Here is a 14413-nt window from a genome sequence, read left to right on the forward strand (position 1 = left end):
AAAAATTCTCATTGTCATTGGTCTTTTCATATTACTCTTTAGTTTATCAGCTTAAAAAGTACCTTATAAGTATTTTTCTTATTAAAAAAATAACAAATTTGGACTTTTGTTCTTTTGTTTCTTCTGCAGAAAATTTTGAAGTGCAGAGATGTATTGGTCTGTGACATGCAGGGCACCTTACTGTGCATTGGCAAGGCCTTTATTGCCCAAGTTTGATCACTGCTCTTTGAAACCATAAAAAACAGAGAATTGAGGGAAAGTGACAAAGATGAAGAAGGAATGAAAAATAAGCTTTTTAAGAAAGAATTAGATTTGTTTAGGTTTAAAAGGAGAGGAGGGTACAATGCAAATAGTGCTCACTGGATTGAGAGTTAAGATAGCTGGTTTCCAGGCCTGGCTGTCCAGTGAATAAGTGAGTCACTGTAGATAAATGACTTCACTGCCTCCTAAACTGTGAAAGGAGGGGATCTGACTAGATTGGGGTCAGCAAGTATTTTAGGCTTTGCAGGCCATATGGTCTGTGTCGAAACTATTCAACTCTATGGTAAACAGCTATTTAAACAAAGAGGCAAGGCTGTGTTCCAGTAAAACTTTATGCGACAGGCCAGATTTCATCCACAGGTCATAGTTTGCTGACCTCTAGTCTAGATGGCCTTTAAAACATCTTTCACATCTGCGTTCTGTGATATTGCTTTATTATCAACATCACATAGTAAAAGAATTGCTGTTCTGTTATTTTCTATGCTATCTCAGCCAGGGGCTAGCCAGGAGACAGAAACCACAGAGATATTTTAACAGAAGATGTTATATATAAAGAATTGTTAACTAGGTTTTAAAGAACTGAAAAGGTAAAAGAGAACACTGAGATATCATGGACTTAGCAACTTCAGGAAGCAGCTACCACTTCTGAGCCTGTAAACGAGAAGAGGTTGGGATGATTAAACCATAGAAGCTTGGGGGAGAGGCCCCACAAAGCTGAAACAAACATCTCTGTGAAGGGGCCATGCTCAGCTGATGCTAATATTTCTGAGTTCCAAGGAGGGCTCTGTGGGGACAGGACTTCTGGGGGCTGCCCACCCCCCACCTTTTTTTTTTTTTGGTAGCTACACACATATGGATAAAGAACCTAGCAAAAGAAAATAGACTTTGGTTAAAACAGGAGGGATTGTATGAAACATAAGAAAGAACTAATTCACAGAACCAAATTAGAACCAGTGGGGATGGTGTAATTGTCTCCAGTGTTTTTAAATAAGAGATTAGAAAGTTATCTATTCTGGATAGTTTTAATTTCAGAATGCAGAAATCGAGATTATCTTTTATTCTTCTGATATTTATTCTCTTTCTGTCTCTGGTGTGTCATGTGTCATTTGGCTTCCCTTTCTTGGTTTAAGTTCCCTGGACTAGCTTTCAAAGACTTTTATTTCCTTATAGAAACTATATGTATAATTTGGATAAATTCCTTTTGTGTGGGTTTCCAGTAGATCCAGGTAAATAAGACAGTTGGGGTAATTGAAGGGTGAGGGGAATATATGTCTCTTGCACTTGTTCTTATTCTTTTCTCTCTCCCTCTCCCTCTCTTCGATTTTCTCCATCTTTTCTCTCTCTTTTTCAGCTCATGGAGCTCTTTGTAACTGACTTTGTGCCATTCATCATAGCCCTCTTTATGTTATTGTTATGTCTTACCTTGACTGAGGATGTGGACGTTGCTTCACTGGAGCTCAGCAGCCAAGAGTGATCTCAGTTTGCTTCCTTTCACCCACTCCAAAATGTCCCAGAGGTAGACTAGCAATGGAGCCAGCAAGGGCACCAAGAACAGAGCCTGGCGCACAGGAGTCTCTCAGTAAATAATTGTCATGGAATTACTGAACTAACCCCCAGCACAGTATCTTACATAGTTGGCAACAGATTGAATTAACGGTTTAATTAATCACGTATGAGCTCTAAATAACCATTTTCTGATGGAAGTTTGGGGGTTTTTTCTTTCTTGTTAAAAGCTTTTTGTCTTCAGCACTTCCTGATTCTTGGACTCAATAGCTCTCAGTATGTAGCAGTGCCGTTTTACCCCCATCTTCTGCCATTTTCTCTTTCTCTTTCGTGGCTAGGTTAGGGGTTAAAGGATTTATAGACGCAGTGGGAAGCCACTGTTACTTGACCTTCATCTTCAGAGAGCAACAACACGTTCTTTGGAATTCATGGACATTGGCATTTCCCTAAATGCTATTTGGCAATTCTCTGTCCGTTGTCCCAGGTGCCCACCTTTCCATTATATACATATATATACACACATGTGAAAATTGTTTTTAGGATGTTTTCATATTTCATTCTTTACCGTGAATGGGAAATGTTGAAAATAGAGCTTCATGGTTCTTTTCTAGCTTAATATAATTTGGAACAGATTTCTCCACTGATGTTTATACAGATGGGATTTGTGACCCAAAAGAAGCAAAAACTAATAATCCTTGTTGTCAGGTACTAATGTGTTTGCCAACTTGTTGCTAGTATTCTCTATAAGCTCAGGCACTTGATAGTAGTGAAGGAGCCACAGACAACTCTTGACATGTTTTCCTGGCACATGTTCCAGACACTGATGAGGACTTTGAGTTGAGCAAATTCTCAGTAAATGTATCTGCTCTGATTCCGAAGTCTGGAGATACAGACTAACTGACAGTTTTCTAAACTTAGGTATTCTGACTAAACTCTTCTGTCTTATCAGCCACAAGCTCCACCCACTTGGAGGACCTCGCTTACCTGGATGAGCAGAGACATACACCTTTGAGAACTTCTCTTCGAATGCCAAGACAGAGCATGGCCGGTGCTCGCACACAACAGGATTTAAGAGGTTAGAACCACAAGAGGGCTTTGCATGGGGATGCCCAGGGGAAAATGGAAATGGGCAGTAGGCAAAAAGTTCCTTTGTTTCCAATTTCCACACCTATTTAAGCCTCCCTTAAGTGAGCATGTAACCAGTTCATTTCTGCTGAATCTAGAGAGAAAGATGAACACAAATACGTTGTACTCATCATCATAGAAAGGCAGTGTAATTACCAACAGTTGGAAGCATTGATTCCTTGAAATTCTGAAAGAAAACAAGTGGAAAGGGCTGGGGTTGATGGGGGAAATAACCTTTTTAAGGTCCTGGATTTTAGAAGTAATTGTTGACCAATTTCAGCCCTAGCCCTATTGCAGGTGAACTTGATGCTGCTAATTTGTTTCACTAGAGAATGCATTTCATTTACATTCTAGTGGCCATTTCTAGTGACATACAGTACTTTTATTTTCTTAGAATTTTAGTGCTTCTAGTCCTGTCCTGGCAACATCTAAACAACTTATCCTTTTCCCATTCAGACACCTGTTTTTTGTGCATGCTACATGCTTCTGCAGTCAGGAACCTGATGTTTTTGAAGACTTTTCATTTTGTTATAACCACAGTCTAGTTGAGAGGCCTGTTATTGGTGTCTCTGCTTGTGCCTCTTGTTTGTTCAAGTGAACCAAACTGTCTGTGATAGTCTTAACAGATGGTCTGCTTTCTCTAGTATCTAGTAATCCATAGCTCTACTACATCAGGTGCATTATTTATTTTATCTTATAGATTATTTGCATCTTTGCTCTTCTCCTCACCCCTTTTCCTGTGCCCTACTCTAATCTGTATAGTGCCACATGCATAACTCACACAGGAAGGGACTCAAACATGCCTGCTGTCCATTCTGGAAGTCATTATGCTGACCGTTTTTCACTGATGGCTCAGAAACTAGGAGCATAAGATAATTAGTTGTATTGCTACAATTACCATACCTCCCATCAACAGTGGTGAGTTGATGGCCTCAGTCATGGTTTTAGTTCCCAATCCTATCCATCCTGCTTGCTGTTTCTTCAGTTAGCCACATCTTAGTTGCTTATCCCAGAAAGTGGAATTACGTCAAGTATTACTTTAGTGCTGCTATACTGATCATGTCCAAAGCCTGAATAAATTTATTCAAAGGCCAACTAAATTATTTGTGCCATGACCAGAAGGCATAATAAAGAAGATGGGATATAACTATTGATCTATATAGACCTTCAGATTTGATTGAAAATATGCCACATTGGCATCACCTTGCATTGCATTACTGAAAAACATACTGACATTGTTGATTTTATTTTCTGCTTTGCTAGTCATTGAATAATGGATTTTATACTACATCAAAAACAAAATAAATGACAGATTCCAGCTATGTATTTTTGAGAACTCTTCATGTTGGGTTTTATTGATACTTGATGACACATGTCTACTTCCAGTATCTAAAGATTTTAGTAAGGTCTTCGACAGATACATTCTGGTGACCTTGATGTTTACACATAGATATCAGCTGTGTATAGAATACAACGAAAATCTTTTCCATTTCACTGAGCTTCAGCCTAAACATTCAGTAAAACCAAAGCGCCTCCAAAGATTTTTCCAAAGCATACCTAAATCTTTAGGAAGCTCTCCACCTGAATAATGCATTCCTAACAAAACTAATTTCATATCCCTTGCAGATAGGGTTTCAACTTACTGCTTACATTAATACTTAAAGATGGAGTTTGTCCGTTGATGAGTGTGCTATGGTATTAGTGTTTCAGTTCCTTAAAGCTGTCTTTTCTTTCAATAAGTTTTCTTTTAGCAGTCCAAAGGGTTGGAACATGCCATCCAGTTGAGTGTATTAATCCATAAGAGACAGGGTGTTTACTAAGTATTTTATCTTCTAAAATTAGCATACTTTTATTTAGAACTTCGAAGCCCTAGACAATAACTTTCCCTCAAAAACATGTTATCTTGATTACTATTTACAAATGAACTCTGTAGCTTAGACATTAACAAGAAAGGAAAGCAAACTTGGACAGATTTTCCTTGTGTTTCTGTAGACCTGTTTGGCAAGCCTTTATAATTTGTGGTTATTATATCCAAAACAGTACACTTTACTATAGAAACAGAATCATATTGTTTTCCTGGTATAATTTTAAAAAATCATGTCACATCATGTTTTCTACTTTTATTTTAAGGAACATACAAATTGCAGTCATATTTCAGTTTTATATCTTCTGCTAACTCTGATTATGATTGAAATAAAACAGCTTTACCCCAGAAAAGTAATAAAGTGATTGAAAACTTTTTTAGTGTACATTAAGGTATCTCTTTCTACATTAGAGGTATATCTTTCTGTATTTTAAAGTATAACTCAAACAAGTCCTATGAAATAGTTTTTAAATCACAATTCCGGTTTTAAATGACCCTGGATCTTCAGAAGAAGGTAGTTAATGGTCATGTACACTGTAGTATATCCAGTGGGTACTAAATTAACTGACTGATTTCAAGTGCAGAGATTATCTGAAGTAAAATCACTGTGATATATGAAGAGATGGCAAGCATTTATTGGGCCCTTCATACAGGCAGTCCTGCACTATTTTGTTCAGAGCTGTGGTTCTCAAACTTTTTGGTCCCAGGACCTCTTTCCACCTTAAAAAATTATTGAGGACCCTAAAAAGCTTGTGTTATATGAGTTGTATTGATTGATATTTACCATATTAAATTAGAACTGATAAATTGTTAAAATACCTATTCTTTTTTTTTTTTTTAATAGTAGACACATTAAGTGTTAATGTAAGCTCTGGAAAATTCCACCCTACCCTTGTGAGAGAATAAGAGTGGAAAAAGACAAATAATCTCTTAATATTATGAACATAGTTTTGCCTTTGTGGACCCGCGAAAGTGTCTTGAGAAGCCCCAGGGGTCCCAATATCACACTAAGAAAGACTGGTTTAGAGGATACCATTGTAACTGAAGATAAGTTTTATGCCTTTAAGGATCACGCAGCCTGTTTACAGAAATGTGGAAAAGTGTAGTTTGAGAGTTGGTTAGAAGTTATTCATGAACATGGTTTAATAGTACAGGCATAGTTCATTTAACAGTTATCTTAATAATAACTGCAGTTGTTTGATCATAATAATAGTCTTTTGACTGCTGAAGCAGAAGTTGCTGAGGTAACCCATGAGCTACAGTTTGGATCTTCAAGTTCAGTATTAACATTTGCTTCATTAGTAAAAAGTCTTTTTTTTTTTTTTTTTTTTACTTCTCAAGACAGCTGTTTTGAACAACTGTTCTCCCAAAATTGATGTTTCCAGAGACCCAGCCCAACAGTGGGGAGGAGGTCACATAAGTGCACTGTCTAGGATTTTAGTGCAGCAAGTCAGTAGATTTCTAGCTGTCAACCATCCAAGAGCTTGAGCTCTAATGACAAAATAGTTACAGTAGATTGTGTCCTAATGCAGAGTATACAGCTAGTTAACCTACTACATGTGCCTTTTAAGTCCCAAAGCCTAATGTCCTTGACAGATATTAATTTGAAATCTTAAAGTTTTTAAGTCAAGTTTTTAAAATTATTTTCAGGGTCCATTTTTAATTTAATCACCTTGTGTAAATGTGGAGTCATGCTAGACCTGAAACCTCTCACTCTCTCTGACCACCTTAATGGAATCTCTTTTTACCCAGATAAAGAAAGAAACTGTTTACTGTCCAGGAAAAGGGAAGAAGAGGATGTTGGTTTTTATGGATAAATGTAATAAATCTGAAGAAAGAATATATAAATGCAACCAGGGGAAGTTAAAATACACAAAGCAGGGCTTCCCTGGCGGCGCAGTGGTTGAGAGTCTGCCTGCCGATGCAGGGGACACGGGTTCGTGCCCCGGTTCGGGAAGATCCCACATGCCGCGGAGCGGCTAGGCCCGTGAGCCATGGCCGCTGGGCCTGCGTGTCCGGAGCCTGTGCTCCGCAACGGGAGAGGCCACAACAGTGAGAGGCCCGCCTACCGCAAAAAAAAAAAAAAAAAAATACACAAAGCAAATCATAGCATAATGACTTTGAATAGTAGCTACTTGGGGTAAATTAACAACAGATCATTATTGCTAAGACTCTGGAACCTGCCTGATGTGAAATCATCATCACAGTATTCTGCTTAAAGAGATTATACATTCCTAATTAAAACTTCATTTCTCAATATGTGTTGGTTTCCTTAGGACTTTTACTAAATCCCATTACATAAATGGCCATTTGCAGGCATTGGATTTAATTAATAGCTGCTTTAATAGATACTAGGTTGGGGCGTATGTGCAAATGATGGTCTGACTCATTGGCAGAACTGATGTGAAATTGACCCTGACAAAGTTCACTTGGCTTTGTCAAAGCAAAAAATTGAATTTTTATCAAATAAAATCAGTGTTTCATGCCATTTGTGAGTCCCCTACTTTTCCAAAACAATGAATCCTTTCTGAAGATGGCTAAGTTGTATGTCATGAAGCTAATAATCTTGCATTAGCCTACTGAGTCATACATCCCTGAGGTTGCTTAGTCATCTTGATCATTGCCTGGCTAGCTCTCACATTTACAAGGGAATATTTCCATCAGTCTTTTCTGTCTCACTGGTCATTGTTTTATTTTTCCAAGATAAAATTTCTTTCTTTTTAGGTAAATCGAAAATCCAGAAATAAAGTTGCATGCACATAACTGCCTATATATAAATATTAGGATAGATTGTAAGCTTTAGTTGTAGGAGGTGATCCTCTCACCTCCAGCCAGCTCTTTTGCAAAGTACCCTAAAATTTTAAAATGCAGTACTCAAACTGGATGTCTTTGTCTGCTAGAAAACTGATTTATACATTTTGGAGTAGTCTAGCTGTAGTTTTTTAAAGCAGATCACTACTTGTTAAAGTAGCTCCAGATCAGTACACAGGTCTGGTTTTTATATAAACCAGCTTTAGTTGGTAAATCTGTCTTAAAATTTGAAGGCACAAACAGTGGCTAATATACAACCAAGTTCCTCCACAAGACCTGAAAGGGAAAATTAGCCTTTGGGAAAGAGAAGAGTCTATAAACCATTTAATCTTCTAACAGGGCACGTATTGACCTCTCGCATTAAATAACACACTACTTAAAGAAAGGCTGTGGAGTAACATGAAAGAAATTCTAATCGTGATATCTAGTTCTGCAAGAATAAATCACTGAAAATATTTTTAAATGCCTTAAGTGCAATAAAGAAAAATAACTGTTAAGCCATTTTTATGTTTTGATCTAAATTAGATTTAAAGAATAGCTTCCCAGTTAATCTTTCTATCATTATATTCTCCAAAAGTGACTAAATCTTATTAAACTAACCATAATGCCAGTAAATTTATTTAGGTAACACTTTGTAAAACATTTTTGATTCAGTAAAATGATCTAAGTGTTCCAATCTTGCAGTATGTAATAAAAGACTTTTTATGTAATAACTTCCCCAGATACTAACAAAATATAGCACAGGAGAATTTCCTTTGTAGGGCCATAGCTGTTTCATCACTGAGTGTTCACTTTAAAAATGTTGAATCTGGGTTTCCCTGATGGTGCAGCGGTTAAGAATCCGCCTGCAAATGCAGGTGATACGGGTTCGATCCCTGGTCCAGGAAGATCCCACATGCCGCGGAGCAACTAAGCCCATGCGCCACAACTACTGAGCCTGCGCTCTAGAGCTCGTGAGCCACAACTGCTGAGCCTGTGTGCCACAACTACTGAAGCCCGCATGCCTAGAGCCCATGCTCCGCAGTAAGAGAAACCACCACAATGAGAAGCCTGCACACCGCAACACAGAGTAGCCCCCCGCTCACCACAGCTAGAGAAAGCCTGCGTGCAGCAACAAAGACCCAATACAGCCAATTAATTAATTAATTTTTTTTAAGTTTAATCTTAAATTTCAAGTAATTAGCCAGTTCTGATTCCCCAATAAAAATCTCACCTTCAAGACCAACAATCTAATAGCACAAAACTATGTTGACATAGTTATATAATTCTTTTATCAGATGTTTCACATTTTAAAAGGTTTACCATTTTTATACTTTCCCCACATTTTGAGATATTAAGTGTGAGGAAACGTGAAAAGTAGCAACATTTAGGAGAGTTGGATTTTCCCTATTTCTTCCACTATTTTTCAAGGATCATTGTTCCCTTCCTGAAAATTCCACTCAGCAATGATTCCAGGTTTTTCTCAACAAATGTTTTTCTATAAGACGGATGTCAGAAAGCTGAAATTTAATATACAAGTTTTTCAGAGACTCAAAGTGTTATTTTCAAGAGGCAAATAAGCCTTTTCCCTTTTTTATCCCCACATTAGTAGAATACAATAGACTTCTTAAAACACTAAGACAAATGCTGAGAATGGGGCACTTTTAAACAGATAAAAATGATAGCTTACATTTATTGGAGTTCTTATTCTTTATAGACCCAGTGTTAAGAGCTTTAAACATGTTATTTAATCCTCACAACGCTTTGATGCAAGTGGGGTAGTAAGGAAACTGGGACTTAGAGAGATTAAGTAACTTGCTTAGAGTTACAGGTCTAGTAGTTGGCAGTGCAAGGATTCATTTCATATGTGGAAGACTCTGGAGCCTGTGCTCTTAACCACCATGCTATCCTATGTCATAGACAATATAATATAAAAAGCTTTAAGTAATATAATAATAGCAATACGATGGCTTATTGTACATAGTTCAGTACACCGGGGTGTTAGGGATGGGAAACAGTTGCATATAAACACTAATTGCCAGATGGTGGTTGCTAAGCCCTGCAGGGAGTGGAAAATGGGGAGTTGCTGTTGATTGGGCATATAAAGTTTGAGTCATGCAAGATGAAAAAGTTCTAGGGATCTGCTGTACAACATTGTGCTTATTGTTAATCATCTCATATGATTATTTGCCATCAGATATCTTTTTTAGTGAAGTGTCTATTCAGATATTTTGTCCCCTTTTATTGGATGGTTTCTTTTCTTATTAATGAGCTTCAAGGGTTTGTTATATAATTTGGATACAAGTCCTTTATCAGATGGGTACTTTGCAAATATGTTTTCCCAGTTTTGGGCTTGTCTTTTCGTTTTCTTAACAGTATCTTTTAAAGAGCAGAAGTTCTTAGAAGTCCAGTTTATGAATTTTTGCCTTTGATGGATTTGTTCTTCTGGGGTTGTATCTAAGATTTCTTTGACAAACCCAAAGTCACAAATATTTTCTCCTGTATTTTCTTCTAGACGTTTTACAGTTTTAGGTTTTACATTTAGGTCTGTGATTGATTTTGGGTTAATTTTTGTATGTGGTGCAGTGCGTGATATGTATCAAAGTTTTCTGGGGTTTTGTTTTTGGCATGTAGATATACAACTGTTCTAACATCATTTGTTGCAAATACTGTTCTTCCTCTACGGAATTCCTTTTGCACCTTTGCACTGTCAAAAATCAGTCATCCATATATGTATGGATCTGTTTCTGGACTGCTTCTGTTCCATTCATCTGTTTGTCTTATCTTGATGCTAATACCACACCTTCTTGATTACTGTAGCTTTATAATAAAGCTTAAAATCAGGTATTGTTAACCCTCCAATGTTGTTGTTCATTTTCAGAATTGTTATGGCTATTCCAGGTTCTTTGTATTTCCATATGAAACCTTGTAAATTTCTACCCATAAAGCCTGCTGGAATTTCGATGGGGATTGCATTGGATCTGTAAATCAATTTGAGGAAAATTGACTTCTTATCAATGTTGAATCTTCCAATCCATGAACATAATATATCTCTCCATTCATTTAGGTCTTCCTTAACTTCTCTCAGCAATGTTTTGTAGATGTACAGAGGTTGAACATATTTTGTCATATTTACCCTTCAGTATTTCATATTTCTTATGCTATTATAAATAGTATTGCTTTCTGTTTCTAATTGTTCATTGCTAGTGAACAATTACATAGAAGTACTATTGATTTTTGTATATTGCTTCTGAATATCCTGAAACCTTGCTATTGCTTCTGTATCCTGAAACCTTGTTAAACTCATTTATTATTTCTAATGACTTTTTTTTTTTTTTTTTGCGGTATGCGGGCCTCTCACTGTTGTGGCCTCTCCCATTGCGGAGCACAGGCTCCAGACGTGCAGGCTCAGTGGCCATGGCTCACAGGCCTAGCTGCTCCACGGCATGTGGGATCTTCCCGGACCAGGGCACGAACCTGTGTCCCCTGCATCGGCAGGTGGACTCTCAACCACTGCGCCACCAGGGAAGCCCCCTCTAATGACTTTTTAATAGATTCCATAGGATTTTCTACATTAAGATAATCATATAGTCTGCAAACATAGTTTTACTTCTTCCTTTTTCTTTTTCTTATCTTATGACTCTGACTAGAACTAGTACATTGTTGAATAGAAGCAAAGAGAGCAGAAATCCTTACCTTATTCTGATCTTTGAGAGAAAGCATTCAGTCTTTCACCATGAGATACGTTAGTGATAGGTTTTCAGTAGATGCACTTTATCAGGTTGAGGTTGTTCCCCTACTGTTGTTAGTTTGTAAGAGTTGTTTGATTTTTTATTTTTTAATCAGGAGTTTATGTTGGATTTTGTCAAGTGGTTTTTCTGTATCTGTGGAAATAATCATATGGTTTTTTTTTTTTTTTTTTTTTGCAGTTCGCGGGGCTGTCACTGTTGTGGCCTTTCCCGCCGCGGAGCACAGGCTCCGGATGCGCAGGCTCAGCGGCCATGGCTCACGGGCCCAGCCGCTCTGCAGCATGTGGGATCTTCCCGAACCGGGGCACGAACCCGTGTCCCCTGCATCGGCAGGCGGACTCTCAACCACTGAGCCACCAGGGAAGCCCCTGGTTTTTTTTTTTGCTTTGTTAATATGATGAATTACATTGATTTTTCAAATGTTAAGCCAACTTTGAATTCCTAGTATAAAATCCACTTGATCATGGTGTATTTTTTTATATTGGCTTCAATTTACTATAATTTTTATATTTTTTTGCATCTGTGTTCATGAGATATATTGGGTTATAGTTTTCTTGCAATGTCTTTGTCTGGTTTTAATACCATAGTAATGAGAAAGTATTCTCTCCTCTTTAGTTTTATAAAGAGTTTGTGTAAAATAGATGTTATTTCTTCCTTAAATGATTGGTTTTTGCTCATGAAGCCATCAGGGTCTGCAGTTTTAATTATGGGAAGGTTTTAACTATCAATTCAGTTACTTTAGTAGATATAGGCTATTCAGGTCATGTGTGGGTTTTTTTAGTGGGCTTCATTAGTTTGTGTCTTTCAAGATATTTGTCTATTTTATATAACCTGTTGAATTTATTGGTATAAAATTGTTCATAGTTATCCCTTAACCCTTTTAATCTGTAGTCATGTTACCCCTCATTCTTGATTCTATCCTTATTGATATGTCTTCTCTTTCTTTCCTTATTAGTCTGCTTAGAGATTTATCAGTTTTATTGAGCTTATTAAATCTTTTATTTTCATTAATTTTTCTATTGTTTTTCTGTTTACTATTTTATTTCCACTCCGATTTTTATATTTCCTTTCTTCTGCTTACTTTGGGATTTTTTTCTTTATTTGCTAATTTGCTGAGGTAAACGGTGAGGTCATTGACATAGACCTTTCTTCTATTCTAATATAAGCATTTTAATGCTATAAATTTCCCTGTTAAGTACTGCTTTAGCTGTATTTCACAGATTTTTGTATTTTCACTTTCATCCAGTTCAAAATACTAATTTGCTTTTTGATTTCTTCTTCATCTCAGGGATATTTCTGGGGAATTTCCAGATATATATCTGCTGTTGATTCCTAACTTAGTTCTGTTATGGTCAAAGAACACACTTTGAACAGCATGAATTCTTTTACATTTATCCAGAATTTTTCATGAGCCAAAATATGGTCTGTCTTGGTAAATTTTTCAAGGCCTTTATAATACTTGTGTCTGGGGTGTCCCTCAGGTTCACTGATTCACTAGGAGGACTCACAGTACTCAGCATATAGTCATTCCCATAGCTATGCTTTATTACAGTAGAATGATACAAAACAAAACCAGCAAAGGGAAAGGTAGATGGGCGAAAGTCCAGAGGAAAGTGGACACAAGCTTCCAAGTGTTCTCTCTCAGTGAAGTCACACAACATGCACTTAATTCCTCCAGCAATAAGTTGTGACCTGTGTGAAATGTCTACCAGGAGATCTCATTAGAGATTCAGTGCCCAAGATTTTTATGGGGGTCTGGTCACATAGACCTCCTTGCCTAAAAAAAAATACCAGAATTCCAGATTTCCAGAAGAAAAGCAAGTATTCAGCATAAACAATATTGTTTGTACAAACAAATTAGGCACAGTGAGCCATTCTTCTTAGTTCTTGGAATGGTGTGAATCCTCATGAAATCTACATTCCCAAACTTCAGTAAGGGCCAATCTTGTAAGCAGGCTTTCTAAGGGTTAGTAGTCTTAGGCCTGTTATGTTAACTCTTTTCTGCACAATAGTATATTTCTGTTTCTCTCCTCTGAGCCTTTATGTTATTGTTGTGAGACAGTTTATTTATCTAAATGTTATAAACCCCACCATATAAAAGTCAGTTATCTTTTAAAGAGTTGTGAAAAAAATCTTATATGTTAATCCACATAGTTCCCATTTCTGGTGCTCTTCATTTCTTTTGTCGTATTTTTGTATCTGATGTCATTTTTCTTCTGCCTAAAGGACTTCTTTTAACATTTCTTATGTTATGGGTCTGCTGGTAACTAATTATTAATTTTTTCAGCTTTTATATGTCTGAAAATCTTTATTTCATCGTTATTTTTGAAAGATATTTTTGGTGGGTATAGAATTCCAGATTGACATGTTTTTTCTTCTCATAATTTAAAGCTTTAGGTCTACTGCCTTCTCATTTGCATTGTTTTTGACAAGAGATCTGCTGTCATCCTTATCTTTGTTCCTCTGTACTTAATGTGTCTTTTTATTCTGTGGCTGCATTTTTTTTCTCTTTATCACTGGTTTTGAGCAAGTTGACTGTGACGTGCCTTGGTGTCATTTTCTTCATGTTTCTTGCCTTGGGGCTCATTGAGTTTCCTGGATCAGTAAGTTTATAGTTTTTGTCATATTTGGAAATTTCATAGCCATTATTTACTTAAATATGTTTTTTTGTCCTCCACCTTTAAGGACTCCAGTTACACCTATACTTAACCACTTGGAGTTGTCCCACAGTTCACAGATGCTCTTTTTATTTTTTTTAATAGTTTTTTTATGTTTATCTCTTTTTTCTCTGTGTATTTCATTTTGCATTGTTTTTTTGTGCGTTTTTTTTTTTTGCGGTACGTGGGCCTCTCACTGTTGGGGCCTCTCCCGTTGCGGAGCACAGGCTCCGGACGCGCAGGCTCAGCGGCCATGGCTCAAGGGCCCAGCCGCTCCGCAGCATGTGGGATCCTCCCGGACCGGGGCACAAACCCACGTCCCCTGCATCGGCAGGTGGACTCTCAACCACTGCGCCACCAGGGAAGCCCTTGCATTGTTTTTATTACTGTGTCTTCAAGGTTACTCATCTTTTCTTTTGCAATGTCAGATTTGTCCCAAATCCCATCTAGTGTATTTTTCATTT

The 14413-nt window shown here is 37.2% G+C and overlaps 1 protein-coding gene across 12 annotated transcripts in view; it reads left to right on the top strand.

The window, feature by feature from the left end:
• Positions 1–14413, top strand: part of TANC2 (tetratricopeptide repeat, ankyrin repeat and coiled-coil containing 2) — a 362156-nt gene that overhangs the window by 235786 nt on the left and 111957 nt on the right. For all 12 annotated transcript variants that reach the window (XM_067717046.1, XM_067717048.1, XM_067717051.1 and 9 more), the window contains one exon: positions 2714–2839. In XM_067717046.1, the coding sequence (XP_067573147.1) occupies positions 2714–2839 (126 nt within the window). The remainder of the gene's footprint in view (positions 1–2713; positions 2840–14413) is intronic.

The sequence above is a fragment of the Pseudorca crassidens genome, chromosome 19 (assembly GCF_039906515.1).
Source record: "Pseudorca crassidens isolate mPseCra1 chromosome 19, mPseCra1.hap1, whole genome shotgun sequence".
In the NCBI taxonomy this organism is placed as follows: domain Eukaryota; kingdom Metazoa; phylum Chordata; class Mammalia; order Artiodactyla; family Delphinidae; genus Pseudorca; species Pseudorca crassidens.